This window comes from Camellia sinensis, chromosome 6 (genome assembly GCF_055761805.1).
Source record: "Camellia sinensis isolate YWXY chromosome 6, ASM5576180v1, whole genome shotgun sequence".
In the NCBI taxonomy this organism is placed as follows: Eukaryota; Viridiplantae; Streptophyta; class Magnoliopsida; order Ericales; family Theaceae; genus Camellia; species Camellia sinensis.
In genome coordinates, this window is record NC_138966.1 from 113,894,488 (window position 1) to 113,918,776 (window position 24,289).

The following is a 24,289-nucleotide window of genomic DNA, read 5'->3' on the forward strand; positions in this document are numbered from 1 at the left end:
GGAAAATAAAAGTGTGTAGTAAAGAAAAAGTAGAAAAAATGAGAAATCAAATGAGAGAAATAGATATAGTGAGAATATTGTACTCCGGCAACTATTTTTTGTTTAGATCTAGTTGGATCTCATGCAGATTTACTCAGATATGATGTAGATCTGAGTAGATCTACTCATCTTCTTCGCTAGAAATTCGTCTCTTTCGTCGTCGGTGAGGGTGAAGTAAGGAGTCGATGGTTAGTGAACCCCAAGCAATGATGGTCGTCGGCCATCAATGACTATGTATTAGAAAGAGAAAGAAAAGAAAAGAAGTAAGGCATGGTCGTCGGTTATCGAAAATCATAAGAGAAAGAGATAGAGAAAAACAAATACACAGAGAATAATGACAAAGAAAAATACATAGTTAATTTTTGAGAGTATTCAAAAGATTGTGGGATTAAATAGGCTTATCAAAAGGTTATGAGACTAAATATGTTTATCCTCTTTTAAATAGGATTTCAAAATAATTTGTCCTATATTTTTTATGTCATTTGATAGCTAATGTGATTTTTTTTTTTTTAATTTTAAAGGGAAATTAATTTAAATAATAAATTGTGTTTTTTAAACATAGAATCAAAATAAAGAAAAAATAAATTTCAAGTACCAAAGTGTAATTTGCGAAAACTATGAAAGATTGTCTAAACCAATTCACAATCTAAAACGGTATGACAAGGAAATATACTCGGGGAATCTAAGAGAGGAGGTTGCCACAGAAAAAAGCACAATACATTACACATTCCACTTTTGTTAAATGTGAATACAAAATCTCGCATCATTAGGCGTTGTAATCGGCGTATTAAAAGCTTCTTAGTCCACATATATTCCCGAGGAGGATCATCATATCACATTCCCACTCCTCTTTATTATCATCACCGGTAAAGATTTTATAGACATACTCGCCCTACTCGCAAATAGGAAGTTCCTATGTGCCCGACACGTCAATCTAGTACTAGGGCTGGGGCATGAGGTTTACTCATCAATTCTAAATTTCTCTTAATTAATAAAGGTATATTTTGGAGTTATGGACCGCAAGCCATAAATTTTATTTCGGAAAATTTGTTTAGGCTGTATGAATTTAATCTGGTGTATCTAAGCTGGTTTAAGATATTTTACCTAACAAAAAGAAAAAAAAAAAATCTAGTAATAGAGTATTTCCGGGATTCACAAAATAATAACATGCTCTTATGAAAAATATTTGTAAATAATTACAGTGTAGTGCAAAAAAATTAAGAGTTCAAGTTAATGGATTAACGGCGACCTTTTAAGTGATATACTAATTTTACTAACAGACTAAAATATCTAATTAGAATGTTGACAAAAATAAATAAAAATGTTACAATATATAACAACGATTGGATTTTTTTTGTCATGTTTAAATATTGACTTGAAAGAATTTGAGGGGTAGTAAAGTTTATCATGAGTTTTGTTTTGATAATTCGAATCGTTCATGTTATAGCTCACTCTGTCTATATTATTTATAAAAAAAAATTAAGTCAATCCATTAATAGTCATATTTTTATTTTTATTGTGTTTATTTATAAAAAAAAAAATATGATAATCATGTTTGAAAATAAACCATCAATTTCCTTGGATAAACATGATAAAATGAAATGTTACAATTATCAGATCGATATATTTTTTTCATGAATGATATGTATAGAGGGTGATATTAAATAAACCATTTAAATTATCGAAATGAGACCATGGTGAGCTCCACGGACTCCTTAAAATTCTCTCAAGTTGAAATTTGAAATTGAAAGAATCCCAACACTATGAAAAAGGGTTTGTATTATCTCAAGTAGGCCAACTTAAGCAGTGTTTGGGCTTTGTAAACCCATTTTAGGATGACTTTGACGATTCAAAATGTTCATTTTTAAGACTTATTGAGTAAAATATTCATGCAAAAAAATTAAGATGATTGGACATTGATAACTATATATTTGAATTATATATATATATATATATATATTTTTTTTTTCAAAAATGAATGACAATTATAATTTTAAAAATAACCATTCATTTTTTTGTAATATAAATCTAATTCAAACATATAACATAGATTTCAGATCATCTTAAATTTTGCATGAATATTTTATTAGATTTATTACACTTCAAATCCCTCAACTATCGTCAAATTGTCTATTTAGTCTCTAAATTATCGATTGAAACTATTAACCTCCTAAAGTATATATATTAAAGCCAATTTAGTGCTTAAACTATTGATTGAATCTATTATGTCCCAAAAGTATTTAAATCAAACTTATTTAGTCCCTGAAAGAATTACAAAAATAAAATATAAGCCCATAAGTGTTATAAATTAGTAAAAGATCCTATCTACTTATTTTTTTTTTTTTAGAAAAATCTTAAATTTTTATTTTGTCAATGAAAAGTGGACGTTAACTCTTATGGCGAATTTTTTTATAAGGGTAATGGTAATTATTTATAGTATTTTCTTATTTATCTTTTAAAATGGCTACGTGCTTGTCTTTATCTAATATTATATGTCAAATTTCGTTTATAATTTTTAATTGATTGTTTTTAATTTTGTTGCTAAATTCTTTTTGTAATTTTTAATATATTATTTTTCTACTATTATTTGTAGCGAACGTTATTATTTGAATTATCTAATTCTACTTTTTCATTATATTTAATATTCATATAATTTTATTGGTAAAACTGATAAATCAAACTCTAATACTAATTTAATCACATAATGAAATAAAACACGTTTTAAAGACAAAATAAAATTTTAAGATTTTTTGTAATAAAAATTTCATTATAGGGTCTTTTACTAATTTATAATACTTATAGGCATATATTTTAATTTTGTAATTTTTTTAGGAATTAAATAGGTTTGAATTAAATATTTTAGAAACTTAATATATTGAATTGATAATTTAAGGACTAAATAGACTCGTATACTTTATAAACTTAATAGATTCAATCGATAATTCAGGAACTAAATAGATAATTTAACAATAATTTAGGAGTAGAAGGTATAATAAACCTAATGAGTTCTAAAAAAAAAAAAGATTTAAATTGTTGAGATCGATTTCAAAATAGATCTATTGAACCCAAATACGATATCTATCGTGTTTGGGCAACTATTTTTTTGAAAACGATTATTTGTAGTCCACTCAGACTTGTATCACAACAGATATACATAATTCCCTCTAAATTATTTATCTTTCAACCCATGATAAAAGATAATTATACAATATTATTTATCCTCTTATCTGTCTACTCCCAAAACAAATTTACTTGTTTGGTTTTTAAATTGAAAATTTGCTTTTGAGATTTTTGTTTTGGGTGCAGGGATTATAAATCAATTTTAAATTTTTGGGGCCAATAGTATGGAGTTCTAATTTTGTAAGACTATAAGGATAATAATAATTTAAAACATCATATTATCTTTATTTATTTCACCACTTATCTGTTTAGTATTATTTATTTATCCATATAATCTACTTATTTGTCTATATTACCATCACTATCAAGTTACCAACCATCGCCGACTGCGTCTACTCGTCTCTAGCTATCTATTACGACTTTTTCAGTGACTTTGTTAAGAAAAATGGTTGAAAACACTAAAAGTGGTGCTTTAATAGCACCACTAATAATGTGTCAGTGGGCTATGCTTTGTTTTTATTTTTTTGAACATTCTCAATGCATTAGTGTTATTAATAGTCTTTTTTTTAGTGATAGGAATCATTGTGGATTTGTTAGCTACTTTTGATGTTGACAATTAACAATCTTGCAGTGATCTAGTGACAGTAGATAAAAATAGAAAAATATGTATATTTCAAAATAATAATTTAATTTTTTTTCAAATAATTTCATTAATCATATTTTGACAACAAAAATGGAACAATCTTTGGACCTAATACTATACATTCCTAGAAATGGACTTCTCACCAAATTTTTTTTAGTTAATTTTTATTTTCATATTGTAATAATTTTTTTATTACGTTTTTTAGATGTTTATAATCTCGATCTACTTAAAAAATAAATTTGTTGTGAATTTTTTAAAAACAAATTCACTAACTGAAAAAGAAAAAGCACATTTTGTTGTGTTTTGTCTTTAATGATTTTGTCTTCAAATTTTTAATAAATATTTTATTTGTAAGTACATCCAAATTAAATATGAGTGTTGGTATTAGCACCTCATTAATTATTTTGGATCTCTTATTTTTAGGGTTTTTTTATTATAATAATAACCTCAAGTGAAATAATTAAAAATGACATCAATAATTTTGGGACACCCCATCTTACAATTAAGTCACTTCATCATGAGATAGGGTTTATATGAGCATACACCTCTATCATCACTCATCCATCTTCCCCAAATCTCACTTTCAAAACCAACCCACCTTTAAAACCTTAAAATCCTTTGGCGGCAATATTCTGGCGGCACCATTTGATTACATACACTTTTTCGGCAATAACAATGAGTGAAAGTTTTTTCAATAACCACAACTCTATGAGACAAAATGAGTGCAACAATAAAAGCTTATAAGAGGTTCGTAACTTTGATTGTATTCTTAACTCAGAGGAGATTGACCTTGTAATAGTAAATTTCTTGAAAAAAATGACGAAATAATAAAAACTCTTCGTCATTTTTTTCAGAACTGAACTCCCGAACATATGATCGAAATTCAAGAATACAAGCTCGAACATTGTTTATTTGTTTGAAAACAAATAACTGAAGCAGCAGCAGAAGTAGGCAAACAAAGGAAGTCGGACCACCCTTGGGTGGTCGACCAAGGGGGATGAAATCTTGTTTAGTTTTGATCACACAAAGAGTATACAAGTATAGTGAGGCCATAAATGAATGATAGAAAACCAACCATAGAAGCATGAAAGTGGATTGTGTTGTGTGTGAGTGAAAAGAGGTAATAGAAAAAAAAATCAAATAGATTGACAAACTTTTTAATGAAGCAGAGAAAAAACTTTTTAATCACACAAATTTTTTCTATTAGTTTTGGGAGATTCCATCGTCGTGGGTTTTGTTAGGGCTTTGAGATAGAGACTTTTTGGGATGTGAGGGTGTGTACTTGAATGGGTGAAATATTTTTATAAGGATAATTTTGGTATTATTTATGAGAATAAAAGAAATTTTGAAAGTTTTACAATTTACAAATAGGGATTCAAAGAAATAAAAGATTTAAAATAATTAATAAGATACTAATAGCAGCATTCATTAAATATACTTAAAAAGTTTAACAAATCATCAAAGTCCAAAAAAAAAAAGGAAAAAAACTCAAAACAGTTTTAAAAAAAATAAGAGAATTGTAGTTCAGTGAAACAGACAAATTGCACAAACATGTAGGCGTGCAATTCAAAATTGCACCCCCCCAGTGTTTGAGTATCACAAAATGAATTGCACCCGCAATGTTTAAATTTTCAAAAATGTTTGAGACTTCTAAATGAGGAGTTTTAGAGGTAAGTCCTATCTTATGATTCGATATTTTGACTTGTATTGTTGTATTTTTTTATTTTTTATTTTTATGTATTGTCATATCACTAGAGTTGACATTAGAACTCTAAATTTAGTACTCTCTATCATTACTCTTAATTTTTTTTTTGGTCTTACACCCTCAATTGTAATTTCACAAAAAAACATTTAACTTAGAAATGTCCCTTCGAAACAAATTTTCAAGCAATTAAAAATAAAAAAATATATATACAAGTTCATTTTGTAAACTTATTTTTTGAATTTAATGATATTTTTGTTGATGTGATTGGTTAATAAATCAAACCAAACCAAACAAAATCAAACCTTAACCCTATGTTTGGATTGAGTGATTTGGAGAAAAAAGAAAAGAAAATGAAGAGATATGTATTTCTCTTACTTGTTTGGATAATCTAAGTGGAAAGAAATGGGAATAAATAGAGAGATTATAAGTCTCATTTTCAATCTTCCCAAAAGTGAAGAGATTGTGAAAAAAAATAAACCACTAATTTCATAATACCAATTTTGTCCCTATAAAAATAAAAGAAATAAAATGATTGAAAATATAAAAATGTTATTTTGGTAATATAACGTAAAATAATTTATTTTCTTTTCTTTTCTCTTAATGAAATCTAACTAAATAAGAATGAGAGAAATCACAATCATTTGTTTTAGGAAAATGTTTGAGGGCCACAATGGCTCAAAACTGTCAAAACGACGTCGTTTTGGGTGCAAAACATGTCAAAACGACGTCGTTTTGACAGTTTTGAGCCATTGTGGCCACAAAAATTGTGACCCTCTAGCATTATTGTTTATTTTATTTTATTTCTTAGTTATCCAAACAAAAATGAGAAAAATTACAATCATTTCTTTTCATTTATCTTATAACTTAAGTAATTTTTTTTTCCTCCCCTAGGTTCCCAAACATAGTGCAAGTTCCATAAAGAATAATACTTGGGACCCCTTTTTGGGGGTCACCCCCTCACCCCCCCTTTGCCACGTGGCGGGTGGTGATTGGAGGAGCAGGAAAAAAAAAAAAGAAAAAGAAAAAGAAAAAGTAACCAATGAGAGAGAGAGAGGGGTCAAAGGGGGTGGGGGGAAAAGGGGGATGAATCATTATTGTTCCATAAAATGGGATCATATGATTGGTAAATGATTAACAAAAATATGAGAGAGAGAGTTGTTTTTAATATTCTAATTGATTGTTACATCACTAAGTTTAAAACTCAAGTATAATTTTTGATTTTAAATAGTAATATTTTAAAATTATTATTTTTTTAATTGCCAATTCAGATTTGATAGGCACGTTAAATTACCAAAACACCCCTTGTCCCGACAATGATCCTGTTTGGTAGGGCTTATTTTTAGCTTTTAGGTTAATTTAAATTATTTTGATGTGTTTGGTTCAGCTTAATAATACTACTTAAAGTTTTTGTAAATCAAAAATCAACTTATTATTTGAGTAAGGAGGAGAAACTTAATTTATAAATAAAAAATCAATTTATATTCACACTTAGGGTGTGTTTGGTAACGTTTACGTTTTCAGTTTATATTTACAAAAATTTTATAAACTGATTTTTGTTTATTTTTAGAAAAACATAAACTACAAACGCGTTTGATAATTGACAAAATGTTTAAAAAAAAAATTAAAATATAAAAAAGAGTGAGAAATGGCGAGTGGTGGCAAGTGGCGGCGGAAGACGGTGGTAGAAAGTGGTGACGATGGTAGCGAGCGAGTGGGTGGTGGTGGTGGTGGTAGTGGTGGCGGCGGTGGCGGGTGGTGGTGGCAGGTGGGTGGTGGTGGCGGGTGTTGGTGGTGAGTGGATGGTTGACGGTGGCGGGTGGTAGCGAGTGGGTGGTGGTGGTGAGTGGATGGGTGACGGTGTCGTGTGGTGGGTGGTAGCGAGTGGGTGGTGGTGGCAGGTGGGTTGCGGATGGCGGTGGGTGGTGGCGGTGGGTAGGTGACGGTGGCGGATGGTGGTGGCGGCGGCGGTGGCGAGTGGTGGGTGATGGTGGCAGGTGGGTGGCGGATGGCGGGTGGTGGTGGGTAGGTGGCGGGTGGCGAATGGTGGTGGTGGTGGTGGGTGACGGTGGTGGGTGGTAGGTGGTAACGAGTGGGTGGTGGTGGCGGGTGGGTGACGGGTGGGTGATGGTGGTGGTAGTGGTGGAGGTAGTGGTGGTGGGTGGTAGTGGCGGCGGGTGAGTGGCAGGTGGCTAGTGGTGGTGGGTGACTGGTGGTAACAGGTGGTGGACGGTGGTGGTGGTAGGTGGGTGGTGAGTGGTTGTGGCAAGTAGGTGGTGGTGGCTGGCGGTGGATGGTAGTGGTGAGTGGTGGGTGGTGGCGGGTGGATGGCAGGTGGGTGGTGGGTAGTGGTGGTGGTGGTGGTGGTGGCGGAAGACGGTGGTGGAAAATGGTGGCGGGTGGTGGCTAGTGTTGTGTGGTAAAAAAAAAAAAAAAAAACTGAAAACTCAAAATGAAAACACATTTTTTGTGTTTTTATTTTTTGACTGAATTTATAAACTGAGACCACTGATCTATAAATCAAAAATTTTATCAAACAAATTTTTATTTAAATTTTTAAAATTTTTATAAATATAAATAGAAAATTAAAAACGTAAGTGTTACCAAACGACACCTTAAAAATTATAAACTATTAAGTTATAAATTATAATCATTTTCCACGTCTTTACTAAACGGGCCAATATCCCTTCTTCTCTGCCAGTCCAAACGCGAGTACAACTTCTAGAAAAATGTAAATACAGTACAACGAATTTTAATTTTATAATTAAATAAAAAATTTAAATTAAGGGCTTGTCGGGGCTTTGGAAATGTCTTCTCGTTTTCTTTTTCGCTATCAGGCGATTTCAAGCGTTTCTCTTTTGCCCGTATTTGACTCTGTACTTACGCGGACGCGACCACCTTCTTAAATCTCATTTAATTTATCTCTCTCACCCCCCCTTCTCTCTCTTCTTTTTCTCTCTCTCCGCCGTCCGCCGCCGTCGTGCCGGAGCCACCGGTCTCCGCCAGCGATTTCATCCGAAAACCGCCGTCTCTACTCTCCATTGGCCGGAAAACCGCTTTCCTTGTCTAAAACCACTTTTCTTTCAGTCCACGCCAGTCCAGAACCGCCTTCGAGACAGCTGACGCTGGTTTCGAGTGGTGGTGCTAGGGTTTAGGCCTGGACGGTGTTTTTTGGAGCTTGTGAGGGAGTGACGGATCTGTGAATTCTAGGCTTGTGAATTAGAGAGTTGGATTTTGGTGAGAGTAGATGTGAAAGGTTGATGGTAAGAGAGTGTGGTTGTTGTTGTTGTTGTTGTTGTTGATGATGTCCGGAACTCATCAGAGCAATCGCAGATGGAGGTGGTGTTCCGGTGAATTTCTCACATGGAATGGCAGATCTTGTTAGCTATGGTAATGCCAACCGTAATATCGAGCAGGTATGCTTGTGGATTTCAACAAAATTGGGATCTTTTTGTTGAATTTTGACCTCTCTGTTTCGATTTCATTCGCTTGGATTTTACAGATTTTTTGTGCGAAAATTTTAAACATTTTATCTTCCGTTTCTTGATTTTGCTACAGTTTGGTATCAGTAATTAACATTGAGAAAAATCTTCTTGTTTTCCCTTAAATTGATTTAATGTTCTTTGTGGTTGTTTCGTGTGAAACCTGCTGAGAAATATTGATTCATTGGATTTGTATTCTGCAAACAAATTTGGTTTTTTGATCAGAACTGTGACGAAAACACGCGATGTAAATTATTAGATGGATGATAGTTTTTGAGCTGTGACTTTGCACCAAAGGGCATGCTTATTATAATTCTAGATTATGTATTTACTAATTGTTGAATTAGTATATTTGATGATGGAATTGCCTGGATTATTAGTTTGTTCTGGAAAATATGGTTGTGAAGCAAATGCCAGATTTTGTATTAGTAATTGAGTTTCTTCACGATTATGAATGATAAAACGAGACTTACAAAATTTGGAATGAATGTTCACATTTGCAAGGAAATGTGTTGGCTATTGATGTAGCTGTGTAAAACTTGGTAACTGATATTTGATCTCATATATATATATTCATGTGCAATCTTTGGCTGGCAATACATTTATTTGTAAACTATCGTATTTTCTTTTGCAGGCATTAATTGCTCTAAAGAAGGGTGCTCAATTGCTTAAATATGGTCGTAAGGGAAAGCCGAAGTTTTGTCCATTTAGGCTTTCTAATGTAAGTTTGATATTTAGATTTTTTCTTCTTGAAATCTTGGAGTTGGGCTTTCGCATCAACTGACAATTCATAGGGGATTTCTTTTTTCTTTTATTCTTAATGATTTTTCTCTTCATTAGTGTGAAAGCAATTAGCAAGAAAATGGGTGGTAATCTTTATGTATGAAATGATGTTTCTGTGCAGTGCACATCACTGTTTATTTATATTTATATTTGGTATTAATTGGTGGATAAATCTTGATGTTCTAGATATGATCTTTAAATCTAGAATTATAATATACTTGTTTTCTGTATTGACGATTGCTGCAAAGAGGGCTTAAAATATTTTAAAAATCACAAAATAATCTTTGAAGGTAAGAAATTTTTTTAAGAACTATGGGAAAATATGAAAGTTAGAAAAACACAATAAAGCGATATAATGAAAAAATACATCATCTGGATCATATAACATAGCTGCTAGGTCAAAGAGAAACAATACCTCAGTAGCATGATTTTAAAATCAGTTGATAATGTTGTGTTACTGTACTGAGATCTGTTGTTTTTATGAACTGATATATTGATCTGAATAAAACTCAGACTTCATAGCCTTATCCCTTATGTGCTGTTATGTACCATTATGGTAATGTAGAGGTGGTTAATGTTTGTCATAGTGTTGTAGTGGCTGTTATAAGTGATTACAATCCCAACGCAACATGTGCTGTGAAGTCATCTAAAAAGTACTTTTAGGCCTCATTGTTTTTGTAATATTCCGCTTTTACTCTTTTTTTGCAAGGTAAGAAACTTGATTAGTCAAGTAGTGCTTAGGTTTAAAAAGCAAAAGTGTATGGGTGGTGGTCATTGTTGAAGAAGCCAAAGGTTGCTTTTCTTTGTCAAAAATTTGACATCGTTCGAAAGTTTGCAACATGCATGGATATTTGATAGTAGTATTTCTTGATTTTGGTTGCTATTTTAGTCATGAAAGTTGGAAAGGAATCAAAATACAGTAGTTCTTAGAGCTCGTTTGGGAATTGGCTACTTTTATTGATTTTTACGAAAGATGTGTAAAAAAAGTAAAGAGAGTGATGTGATAACTTGGTTTGGTTTTTTTGTTTATTTCAGCCAAAAAGCCCAATGCCGAAACATTGGCTTAGAGACGAATATAAAATTCAACAATCATAACAAGTCTTATCTATAAAATTCACTAAAAACTATCCAACAACTTTGTAATATAGCAAACTTGGCTTAAAAAGTATTTGTCATTTAGAATTAGGAGTTTGCTAAGGTTAAAAAAGAATTAACAGGTCCCATAATTAATTCTTGTTAGTTGTTGGCCAATACTCCAATGATGTTTCACTGCAATTGTGACCATTACTGTGTCAATACTGCATTTAACGCCATGTATGGCAGTAAACCACAATATTGTGTACTGCCATGCTAATAAATGTCAGCAACACTGGTTTTGTTCACTGCAAAACAAACTGCAGAGAGATCATTAATTGTAATTGATTCCCTATTATCCCTAGCCTTGATACCTTAAAAAAAAAAAAAAAAAAAAAAAGGTTAATTCTTTGAATGAGATGCTGAATTTTGGAATATGTTGGGACTTTCTGCAGTCAGGACATAAGTCTGTTTGTGACTCAAACTGGCCTCTTTTCTCAACCAAAAGTCTTTCCGGCTGGCTCCACAAGTTGATTCGGTTGTTCTGAAGTATTATTATGTCCGAAGCAAGATTGACTCTTGTCTTGGGTAGCCGCAAACGTTTTGCTTATTATTTGAATATTCTTAAGGTGTCTGAGATACAATCTAGGATTATGTTTAGAGCATTGTTTTGGACATGCTGCCCCTCCAGCAATGATCATCTTGGTTTAAGTGTCTTTTAGCATTTAGTTCCCCGTATTGATAGATAGTGTAGTGGCACAAAGAGTAATTAGGATGTGTACAATGTGTTCTTGTGCAATGACAATTTTAAGAGAAAAAAAACATCTGATTTATTGTGGTATTGTTATGATAAAGAAGGCTCTTCCTTATGTCTTTTAGCATTTAGTTCCCCGTATTGATAGATAGTGTAGTGGCACAAAGAGTAATTAGGATGTGTATGATGTAATCTTGTGCAATGACAATTTAAGAGAAAAAAATCATCTGATTCATTGTGGTATTGTTATGATAAAGAAGGCTCTTCCTTATGTTCTAAGTGCTAGTTGATGTGCTCGTTATGGTTAACACCATTACATTGTTTCTGATTTCCCACTGTTCTGGATCTTTTTGCGATGCCAACAAATTTTGAGCACTCAGTGGCAGAGTTTTGTAATTCAACCCCTTCAATATTGTGTGGTCGCCTATTTTTCCAAGACTTCTACAGGATTGGGAGGTGGAGTCTCTTGAGGCATTTTTTTGGGAGTTTTCAGGATGGGTCACAACACAGGCGGAAGATGTGATATAGTATGGAAAGGGGATAGGAATGGCATGTTCTTGCTTTCTTCTTTTTATCGGTGATTATCTAGTGATGTGGAATTTCCTTAAAAGGCTATTTGGTTTTCAAGAGCACCCCTTATATGAGCTTTGATTACTACTCGAGATCTTATTTTGATGACGGATAATACAAGCAGGGGTAAATTTTTTATGGATTGGTGCTATGTGCAAAAGAGAGGGGGATAGTGTCAACCACCTTTTACTAAACTGTTCAGTATCAAGGGAGGTGTGGAGTGAGTGATACCCTATTCAGTTTGGCGTTTGTTTGCCTCTTACAGTAGAGGCTGCCTGAGAGGTAGCTTCAAAGGGTGTGTAGCTTTCCCTCATGCTGTGCTTTGAAATGAGAGGAATCAAAGGTCTTTTGATAGTATTGAGAAGTCTAATTTGTGTTTGAAAGGCCTGATTCTTGCCTTCCTATTTGTATGGCTTAGGGAGACTTATCGTTTCTCTTTTCTAGATTTTGACTTTTTGGGGAGTTGTAAATGCCCATTGATGCATAGTGGGAATATGTTTTTGTTTTTGTTTTGTTTTGTTTTGTTGGTTGTATACTCCATGTGTACGGGTTGTGACCCTTTCTTGGCAGTTTCTTTTGTATATAAAATATTTTACTTTTCAAAAAAAAAAAAAAAAAAAGGTTCTGTATACTACCCAAGTAGAACTCATCTTTTATTCAAAACTCACAGGATGAATTATCTCTGATCTGGATTTCTAGTAGTGGTGAAAGAAGTTTGAAGTTAGCTTCAGTTTCAAGAATCATTCCTGGACAAAGAACTGTGAGATTTGTCAGCTTTTAACTATTATTATTTCTTTATCATGTTATTGATTTTGGCACTTACATCTTCTTTAACTTTTCTTTGCTCAGCCAAACAAGTTGTCTAACTAAAGCTCTTCTTTTCTTGCCAAAAAAATTGTACTTCCAGGTTGTTTTCAAACGGTATCTGCGCCCTGAAAAGGACTACTTGTCCTTTTCTCTTATATACAACAACGAAAAGCGATCCCTTGATCTGGTTGGTCTTAAATACTAAGTTTTGTCCTTAATAACATGATTAGTGCCTTTTGGTCATTTGCTTTCTGGTTGAGTTGAATATGTGGCATGTGGTATGTGGCTCTTTTAGATCTGCAAGGACAAAGTTGAGGCGGAGGTGTGGATTGCAGGCCTCAAAGCATTAATATCCCCTGGCCAAGGTGGGCGCTCAAAAATTGATGGATGGAGTGATGGAGGCCTTTATTTTGAAGTAAATTTATTTCCTGTAACTTTTTTATATAGATCAATTTTCATGTTAGGACATATATTGTTTAAGCTGTACTTGTACATGAACAAGCATATTGATCTTTACTTGCAGTTGCTGAGTGCTGAGTGAGACATTGCATCTACTCTTGGAAAATTTATAAATTCTTGGTCATTTTTCTCTAGCCTATCAAGTTTTGCATTATGAAGAACAATTTACTTAGCTTATTAAAAAACTATGGCTTTCTTAAAAGATCTAGTTGGTTCATTTTGACTTCACATGAAGTTTTTGAATGGGAAAATTCTTTATCCATCATCACAAACAAGTAGTCTGTGCCAATGACACCTAAATAATTTATGCACATATGATTTTCTCTTGAAGGCCTCAGTTTCCCAACTTGGAAGAATTGGGGTCTTTCTGACTGTCTATTATCAAATGTAGTCTTCTACGACTTGCCCATGTTATCTACCTACAATTGTCATACTTATCATGAATACACTGAAATTATGGGTTTGCATTATTGATAAATATGTCCTTTTTCTGGTGTATGTCTTTTTGCAGTAATTTCATACGCTATAATTTATTGGAAGGTTTGGCAGAAAAAAATGTTAAAAATTATCCTGGTTGTTTTTTTTTTTTTCTTTTCCCCCTGCTATACTGCCAGCAGTGTGTCAAGTCTGATGTGAAATGTTTGATAAATTGATTTCAGGATAATAGAGACTTAACATCAAATAGTCCGAGTGATAGTTCTGTTAGTGTTACGCAAGATATTAGCTCTCCAGAGGTTTCTGTCTGTTCCAACGCAAATTCTTCTCCAAAGAGTTACAGGCCTGACAATTCTGTTAATTCTGAAAGATCATATGTAGCTTTGGACCAAGCAAATATGCACGTTAAAGGATCTAGTGCAGATGCTTTTCGAGTTAGTGTATCTAGTGCCCCCAGCACTTCCAGTCATGGTTCTGCTCCAGATGATTATGATGCTTTAGGGGATGTATATATATGGGGTGAGGTTACATGTGATAATCTTAGCAAGGTTGGGGCTGATAAAAATGCCAACTCTTTGAGCGCAAGAGCTGATGTATTTCTTCCAAGGCTGTTAGAGTCCAATGTAGTTTTGGACGTACAACATATAGCCTGTGGGGTCAGGCATGCCGCCCTTGTCACCAGGCAAGGTGAAGCTTTCACCTGGGGTGAAGAATCTGGAGGACGCCTTGGTCACGGCATTGGTACAGATCTTACTCAACCCCGTTTAGTTGAATCCTTAGCATTTTGTAGCATTGATTTTGTTGCATGTGGTGAGTTTCATACTTGTGCGGTTACAATGGCCGGTGAACTTTATACATGGGGAGACGGCACACATAATGTTGGACTTCTTGGTCATGGCACTAATTTGAGTCAGTGTATACCAAAGAGAATTTATGGTCCTCTTGAGGGACTTCAAGTTTCTATGGTAACTTGCGGTCCATGGCACACGGCCTTGATAACATTATCTGGTCAACTTTTTACATTCGGGGATGGAACTTTTGGTGTCTTGGGCCATGGAAACAGGGAAAGTGTTCCATATCCAAGAGAAGTAGAATCTCTGTCAGGGTTGAGGACAATTGCTGTGTCATGTGGGGTGTGGCACACTGCTGCTGTGGTGGAGGTTATTGTTACACAATCTAGTGCTAGTGCTTCGTCTGGTAAATTGTTTACATGGGGGGATGGAGATAAAAATCGCCTTGGACATGGAGACAAGGAACCTCGGCTAAAACCCACGTGTGTGCCAGCACTTATTGATTACGATTTTCACAAAATTGCTTGTGGCCATAGTTTAACTGTTGGTTTGACCACTTCAGGACAAGTTTGTACAATGGGAAGCACTGTTTATGGTCAGCTGGGCAATCCCCGGTCTGATGGAAAAGTACCTTGCTTGGTGGAAGATAAGCTCATTGGGGAATCTGTTGAAGAGATTGCATGTGGTGCATATCATGTAGCAGTGTTAACATCCAAAAATGAGGTCTATACATGGGGAAAGGGAGCCAATGGGAGGTTAGGCCATGGGGATATAGAGGATCGCAAAACACCAACTCTGGTTGAAGCTTTGAAGGATAGACATGTTAAATTTGTCGCCTGTGGTTCAAACTACACTGCATCTATATGTCTTCACAAATGGGTTTCTGGTGCCGAGCAGTCCCAGTGTTCAGCTTGTAGACAAGCTTTTGGTTTTACCCGGAAGAGGCACAACTGTTACAATTGTGGACTTGTGCATTGCCATTCATGTAGTTCCAGGAAAGCATTAAGAGCAGCCCTGGCCCCTAATCCCGGAAAACCATATCGGGTATGTGAATCCTGTTTTGCCAAACTGAGCAAGGTGGCAGAGGCTGCTGCTAATAACAGGAGGAATGCTTTACCTCGCCTTTCAGGTGAAAACAAGGACAGGTTAGACAAGGCTGAGATTAGGTTGTCCAAGTCGGGAATGCCTTCTAATCTTGAGTTAATTAAGCAATTAGATAACAAAGCAGCCAAACAAGGAAAGAAAGCTGATACGTTCTCATTAGTTCGTCCCTCTCATGCACCTTCTTTATTACAGCTGAAAGATGTGGTTATGACTACCGCTTTTGATCTTCGTCGACCAGTTCCCAGACCAGTTCTTACATCATCTGGTGTTAGTTCCAGGTCTGTGTCACCATTCTCTAGGAAACCTAGCCCACCACGTTCTGCAACGCCTGTTCCTACTACCACTGGGCTTTCTTTTTCCAAAAGTATTACTGATAGTTTGAAGAAAACAAATGATCTTTTGAATCAAGAAGTTCACAAATTACGTGCACAGGTATTTTATTAATTTTTTTTTTAAAGAAGAAAGGTCTGTCCATTTTAAAGCGGGTTTCTTATCTTGGTAATCATGGAATTGGCTTAGGTTGAGAGCCTTCGACATCGGTGTGAACTTCAAGAATTGGAGCTTCAGAAATCAACAAAAAAAGCCCAGGAAGCTACAGTACTTGCTGCAGAAGAATCTGCTAAATCTAAAGTTGCAAAAGAAGTGATAAAGTCACTTACAGCACAGGTTTGTTTCTGGGTTCTATTATTTCCTTTTCCTTTACCTTTCCTGGAATCTGATTTTATTGGAAACTGTGCTGGATCTATTATCTGTCGCCATGTGCTAAGTTACAGGTCAGTGATATAGGTGACTGTCATATAATGTGGAATTGTGGGAGTTGTGTTTATTTTATTTTTGTTTTTTCGTAATTTTTTCTATTTTTGATTACGGTACTTCTTTTATAAAGCAATAGTTAATCACTCACATCACTGTCCCTCAAAAGTGCTTACCAAGTGGAGAAATTTGTGCTAGTTTCAATGTCCTTCAAAGCACAATCTTTTGATTCTTAAATCCTGCGAATATGAAATTAAGTCACAGGCTTTCTTGTTTTAGTTGAGCATGAATATCGGATTAACTTTCAACTATCCCAGATCAAAGATATGGCCGAGATGCTGCCAACTGGGGTCTATGATGCAGATCGCATGAAGACAATTTACCTACCAAATGGTTTGGAGCCAAATGGCATTCACTACCCTGACGCAAATAGAGAGAGCCAATCTGATTCGACCAACAGCTCTGGCTTGTCCTCCTCCATGGGAACTGACTCTGTTACAGTAAATGGAAGACCAAGCTCTGGTGAATTGTCAAGGGAACCACCACCAGTAGGCAAGGAAACAAATGGAAGCCAGGGGCTTCTGAACTCTAGTGGGAGGGATGACAATTTGAATGTTAGACTTCCGAATGGTAATGGAGGGGTTAGTGTGTCGGAGCCTCTTGACCGCAAGGAGTCAGGACCGGTCCAAGATGGTGACACTACTAGTACAAGATCTAGGAATTCGACGTTGGCTGGAAATGCTAATCAAGTTGAGTCTGAATGGATTGAGCACTACGAGCCTGGTGTGTATATAACACTTGTGGCCCTCGAGGATGGAACTAGAGATCTCAAACGAGTGCGCTTCAGGTAACTTAATTGTTTTCTGCTTCTGTTGTTCATGTTATATAGAAATCTTGGAGATTTGCGCAGTGGAAGATTTAAATTTTTAGATGATATAAGATGATTGTACTTCTTCGATATTAATATCCTGGTTGTAAACATGATCATGTTTTGATGTGCAGCCGGAGAAGGTTTGGTGAGCACCAAGCAGAGACGTGGTGGTCAGAGAACCGTGAAAAGGTTTATGATAAGTACAACGTTCGTGGCACAGATAAATCATTGGTCTGACCTCCATCTTCCCAACAGTGGCAAAATGATTGGAGGAAAGTTTTCTATCAAACCCTTTTGTATCCGTCAGTTGTGAAGGTTTCTTAGGTTGAGCATTAGACACAAGATTGGACGTAAATGCCCCTTACCCTTGTTTTTTTTATTACCCCGATTTCTTCCCATTTCATAATTTATGTTTTGGTTCATTTTAATTTTCTGGGTATTATTTGCCCGTCTTTTTTTGGTGGGTAGGTTGGGTAATGTCATAATTACTCGTTGATCCATCTGTTGTATTGTAGTGTACATAAAATCGCCAATTGTGATAAATCTCGGCTGAAAGAGTTCTTTCATTTCTTGGTTTTTCTTCCACCCCAAAGGCTTTTTCTCATTGCCTGTTGTGTGCATTCCATTTGTTTGTATGAGCTCTCTTTTTGTCTGCGCTTTGGAAGCTGTTTGTAAAGCGATATATACACGACACCCCACGTTGACATTACTACACAAATGATCCTAGCAATATTTGATAGTCCATTGCTCTAGGTTACAAACGAGTCAAGTTTTGCTAAGTTTGAGTTCAACTCATTTGTTTACCGAGTTCGTTTATTGAGTTTGAGTTTGGCTTGATAATTAATTGGACTCGAATTTGAGTTGGATTTGACTCGTTAATATTAATGAAATTCGAGCTCGATTCGGTTTTATAACATTTTTTTATATTATTTAAATAAAAATATTAATTTATATTATTTAATATATAAATAATATGTTTATTATTTAATTTAAATAAAGATAAACGGCTTGAACTTGACAAGTCGAGTTTATTCGAGTTTGAGTTGGTTCGTTTACTAAACAAATCGAGTTGAGCCTATATTGAGCCAAGCTTATTTGTAAATAACTCGGTTCATTTGCAATCATATGCACCACACAAATTATGGCACTTGTGGTTTCTCCTCATTAGGAGACAAAAAGTAGTGGAATCCACTATTTTAGTCAATAAAATGTATGTTGGAGCACCATTTGGACTTGTCCCTTAAAGCAAACTATAATTTCACTTATTTGATCTATTTATATATATTTTTATTTTGAGTGTTTGTGTCAAATTATTTAGTACAATTTTTACCTATAACGTATTAGATATAAATAGTTTAAAGGTTTGTTATAGTTTATATTTCTAAACTATTGTTAAATTGTTTATTTCGTTCCTGAATTTTCGATTGAGTCTACTAAATCCTTAAAATATATAAATCCTAGTCTATTTAGTGTTTAAATTATTAATTGAATCTATATAAGTCTCTAAAATATCTAATTCAAACATATTTAGTTTTTTTAAAGGATTACAAAAATAAAATATAAGTCCATAATATTATAAATTAGTAAAATGTCATATCTAGCTAAAATTCTATGTCAATTTTTAAAATTTTTTATTATTATCTTTGAAAAGTGAAAGTCAGTTCTTAGGGTGAATTTTCTTTATAAAGGTAAGGGTAATTATCTCGAATATTTTCTTTCTTATTTTTACAATGGCTAGCTGGTTGTTTTTATTTAGTATTATATATCATATTTTGTTTATAATGTATAATTGATTCTTTTTAAATTTTTCGCTAAGTTCTTTTTATAATGTATTATTTTGTTCTATTATTATTGTGTTTGGTTTGAGTTTTTTGGATTAAATTTTTTGAAAACTGAGTTTTTTAGTTTTCGTGTTTTTTTTTTGTTTTTAGTGAATATTTTTAAAATTTTGAACATTTTTTTAAATTTTTTTTAAATGCACTTTATTTAGATGTATCTAAAAAGTAAAAAATTTGTGAAAAAATATTTTAAAAAAATTAATAAATACATAAAAATACAAAAAATATGCTGAATTCTTGTATTTTTTTTTGTATTTTTGGTATTTAGTGAATTTTTAAAAGTTTTTTTTTACAATTTTTTTACTTTTAGGGTATATTTATGTTAGATATGTCTAAAAATTAAAAAAATTGCTTAAAATATTTAAAAAATTCAGTAAAAACAAAAAAAATGAGGAAAACAAGAAAGTAGAATTTTCTGAAAAGTATTTTTGAAAAACTCTAACCAAACAAAAATATCTACTTCTATTTCTTTAGTATTTTTAATATTAATATATTTTTATTGGCAAAACTAAGAAATCAGACTTTAGTACTAATTTAACACACATCAAAATAAAATATTTTTAAAGACAATAGAAATTTAAAATTTTTCTATAATAAAATATTAATTAGATAGAGTCTTTTAGTAATTTATAATACTTATGGACATATATTTTATTTTTGTAATCTTTTTAAGGACTAAATAAATTTGAATTAAATATTTCAGAGACTTAATAAATTCAATCGATAGTTTGGGAACTAAATAGATTATAGTTCAAGAACTAAATAGACAATTCAACGATAGTTTAGGGGTAGAAAGTCTAATAAACCCATAATTTTAAATAAGTTGATTACTTGAAAGTTAAGGGAGAGCTATTTTTTGCTATTCTAGTTTTTTATTATCAATTTTTAGTTTAGAATAAACTATACCAAGTCCCATTGTCATATGGTAAATCTGGCTTACAAGATAAGAGACAATCAATAGTGCTGGGGACCGCCAGCACCCCACTAGCACCCCCACCTCCACCACCTCCACGTGGGGGCTGTTAGTGCAAGGTTTAAAAAAAAAATAAAAATAAAATAAAATTGAGTAATCCCGCTATGCCACATCAGCTAGGGTCACTGGGGTCAGAAGGGACAGGGGGCCGGAAGCATTTTTCAAGAGACAATGGATCCGTTTGATATTATTTATAAGTTAATTTTCATGATTTCTCTCTTTACTTTATATTTTTTAATTTTTTTCTATAGATTATTGGCCTAAAAGAATCAAATTAAGTCATAGATTTGTTGGTACAATTTTTTTGATTATCTATGAATGTAATTGAACTTGTTTGGTTTAATAAGCTATTATATAGATTATTTATTTATTTATTTATTATTTTTGTTGTTGTTGTTATTGTTGTTGTTGTTGTTAAGAGATCACTTTGCGTGGGTCTTGAGATTAGTTGATGTGTGCATAAACTAGTTTGAATATTCAGTTAGGCAAAAAAAAAGAAGTTTTTGTTGTCAGATAAATATTCCAGATACCTTCAAAAGTTAAATATGATACAGGACACTTTTATTTATACATATTTAATGTTTCAAATAAAAAAAAATACAAATTGTAGATCAAGATTAAGAAAATCTAATTATTTTTGGTCGAATAAATTGAAAACTTAAATAAATTATAATATAAAATTGAAACTAAAAACCATTAGTCGATTTTTTTTTTTTTTTAAAGCAAATAGGTTAAATTACCAAACATAATCGTTTTCTATGCACTTTTTTTTTTTGAATCTTAATTTTTTTTTGATCATTTAATTTTTGTTTCAATCTTCAGTCTCCTAAATTTGTACCAGGAAAAAAATAAAGGAAGAAAAAATAAGATTTTTTATTCAAGTGCTTAGACCCTAATATTCAAGTTGGTTAGATAGATAATACCAAGAAAGTAAAATAATAATAATAATAATTTTTTATTTGTCTATTTAGATAGAGAGTCCTAGAAAGTAATGAAAACTAGAGTTTCCTCTAAAACTCAAATTAATTTGTTAGTTAGGCTAAGGAAAATTTATTTTTTTTTACAAATTTTGACAAGATTTATTTTGTTTTTCTTTTTGTCCATATTTTTCTACACAACTCCCTGTTATATATATTTTTTCCCCATAATTTTTTGTCAAATTTTTTTATCTATTCAAATGAATGCAAGAAAATAAATTTTCATTTCTTTTTCCTTTCTTTCATTTTACTTTTTACCATTTTCATTTTCTTTCTAAAAAGACAGAGCCTAAAGTCAAATTAAAACCAAGAAGTATGTTTAACCAATGATATGCTGACTAAATTCAAAATCACACTAAAAAAATTAGAAAAGGGTACATGAGCCACATGTGGTAAATCAATAAATAAAAAAATCACATTAATTGTAAATTGGCGTGACTTTGATCAAGTCCTAATCACTGTTTTTGAATTTATTGGTTAGTGTTAAGGTGCTTTATTTAAGGTTTGATGAAGCTCAATTCACCAAAGTTGTTTTGAGAATTAGGGATCATGGATCCGTCCAATCCGATTGAATCAATCAAACTGGATTGATTTTGAGTAGATGTGTTTCTTTCAGTAGATGGATGCGGATAAAATATTTCAAAATCTATGGATACGGTTTGGATGGCAGATTAACTATTCTGCACCCACATGAACCCGATCCGCTTGTAGATGAAGTTAAAAAAGAAAAAGAAAAAGAAACTACTAACAAGTAACAACATAGAATAGAAATAATAAAATGAAAATGTTTGGGCCCCCCTTTGGGGATGACCCCCACACCCCCAAAGTGATATTGGCCCACCATATATGTGTGGGGCCCACTTATGTATGTGTGGGGTCCACATCATGAGTGGTCTAGATTTGTGGGATCTTGTGGGGGTCTCAATCATTACTCATAACAAAATATATATTTTTGTGAAAATGAAAAATAATACTTTAAAATATATATGCGTGGTGTCATGGCCTATTATAAACAAATAATACATATTTTTTAGATTACTAGTTATTAGAGATTATAAAAGTTATGAATTATAATTTTAAAAAATGTGTAAAATTTGTAAGGTTCAAACCGCTAAACTGATCGCATCCATTCGCCAATCAGCACGGCTTGCTCAATTTGTATCTGCCAAACCGATGGACGGATGCGGATTGAATATTTTTTAATTCGCCTAATTTTATACGGATAGCAAATGAGATATCACCTGACCCAACCCGATCCGCGATTACGCTACGGTGAATATCCTTTTGATAAAGTTGATTTTTTTGAGAGAGTTAATTGACTATTAACTGTAACCTCAAAAAGTTCACCAAACAGGGTTGTATTAATACAAGTTGCTTTTTTCTTTTTAGGAGCTAAAAAAGTTAATATATGAGGAAACTTTTTGTATGCATTTATTTCTTGATTTCACCAAAATCCAATATGCTTTCTTGCATATTTCATTACTTTATAAATTGTCTATTTCATAGGTTTCTGTAACGCCCTCAAAAAAATACATAAAATCCATCTCTTTAGACATGCATTGATACAAAGAAACCAACCATCTTTCCATTAATCTGAGTAGTTCTTACAAAAGTATTACATGTTAACAACAAAAGCAAATGCCATACGGGCTTACAGCTTTCCAAGTTAACACTTGGTTACAAAAAGAAGAGTACTAACTCAATACATATTAAGCCCTTGGCTTGAATCTACATGTAGTACATCAAAAGAAAGCAAATAACAAAGCAGTCTGTCTGCCTCTAACCTCCCAAGCTATGTCTTTGGAGGTGGCATGCTACCTGTACCTGAAAATGATGTCCCATAAAGGATGAGCCACAACCCAGCAGGAATACGCTAAACCAGCTATGAACAATGACTAAAAGATTAGCAGTTGATAAATGGTCAACACCGATACACTCACTTATATCACATCCCGGTTTCATGACATTTAAGTCCATGTTACATTTCATTTCTCATTTCTTTTTCAACTTTGAGTTTGAAAACAAGGCTCAAAACTTAGCCAAATAACTTGATGAGAATAAGACTCATCTTAAAACACTTTCGAAATTCATGGTGGATACACATTTTGATGCTATATCAATAACACATAAGCCATTTCCATACTATACGAACGATACACATTTTGGTGCTGTATCAACATAACATAGAAACACTTCTATATCTCACAATTGATAACGATCTACATTTTAGTGCTATATCAAATCAATTTAAACACTTCCATAATCAACACTTGATACACATGGTAGTGCTGTATCAATGTCACACACGATCCGGCTTAGAGGTCCATCCTCTATCTTCCCCTAAACCGTGGAGTACATCCCCTATCTCCTCCCCCACACACACAATGTATATAAACATAGATCATATACACAAACAATCAATACATCAAGTCGATGTATTATTCCAACCGCTATATTCAATAGCATACTCAATTGATTAGTTTTAGTTTGCCTAATCATCATGCATTGTCTACAACAATCAAGACTATCCTCCACCGATAGCCCAAAGCAGTTATTTCTAAACAGGAAATAAATGCACCAAATGGATATATTATCAACATTCAATCTGGGTGAGTGATTAAATGAATCCAACTACACCCGTTTATCCCATAATCTTTTCAATTTGAATACTCTCAATTCAATTCCTCATTTCTCAAAATTAATTATACAAATTAATTTATCCAACTAATTAGGGCATTTTTCCATAATTAACATAACAACCCCAAGGTTCCACTTTATTCATAGTTCATCATCTATATCATTTCTCTATGCCAAGCATGCATATAGGTTTAAATATAAATTAAACCCCATCTTTTGTAAAATTACACAAAGGCCCAAACTTTCTCAAAATTACCCAACAACCCCCAACATATCAAAATGCTAAAATTCAAAGACAAAGCTCATAAAGAGGAGTAGGATATCCCTACCTCGAAGTTAGAGCTCAAACGGGGAAGTTGAAGAAAACCAAAATGCTCCAAACTCAAAGATCTACGGATCAAAATGGAGCCCTCGACGATCAACACACTTTTTACAAAGGCCGGAGGATAGGGAGACACTCCAACTAGATCAAACCCT

General features: G+C 33.2%; 1 protein-coding gene across 1 annotated transcript; it reads left to right on the forward strand.

Annotated features, from left to right (window-relative positions):
* The first annotated feature begins 8,200 nt into the window (after window positions 1-8,200).
* On the forward strand, window positions 8,201-17,953 carry LOC114263401 (PH, RCC1 and FYVE domains-containing protein 1). Its single transcript, XM_028203925.2, has 9 exons — window positions 8,201-8,920; window positions 9,621-9,707; window positions 12,838-12,927; window positions 13,075-13,161; window positions 13,270-13,389; window positions 14,093-16,195; window positions 16,283-16,429; window positions 16,834-17,363; window positions 17,519-17,953. The coding sequence occupies exons 1-9, from the start codon at window positions 8,873-8,875 to the stop codon at window positions 17,622-17,624; spliced, it is 3,318 nt and encodes a 1,105-aa protein (XP_028059726.2). The 5' UTR covers window positions 8,201-8,872; the 3' UTR covers window positions 17,625-17,953.
* The last annotated feature ends 6,336 nt before the right edge of the window (window positions 17,954-24,289 follow it).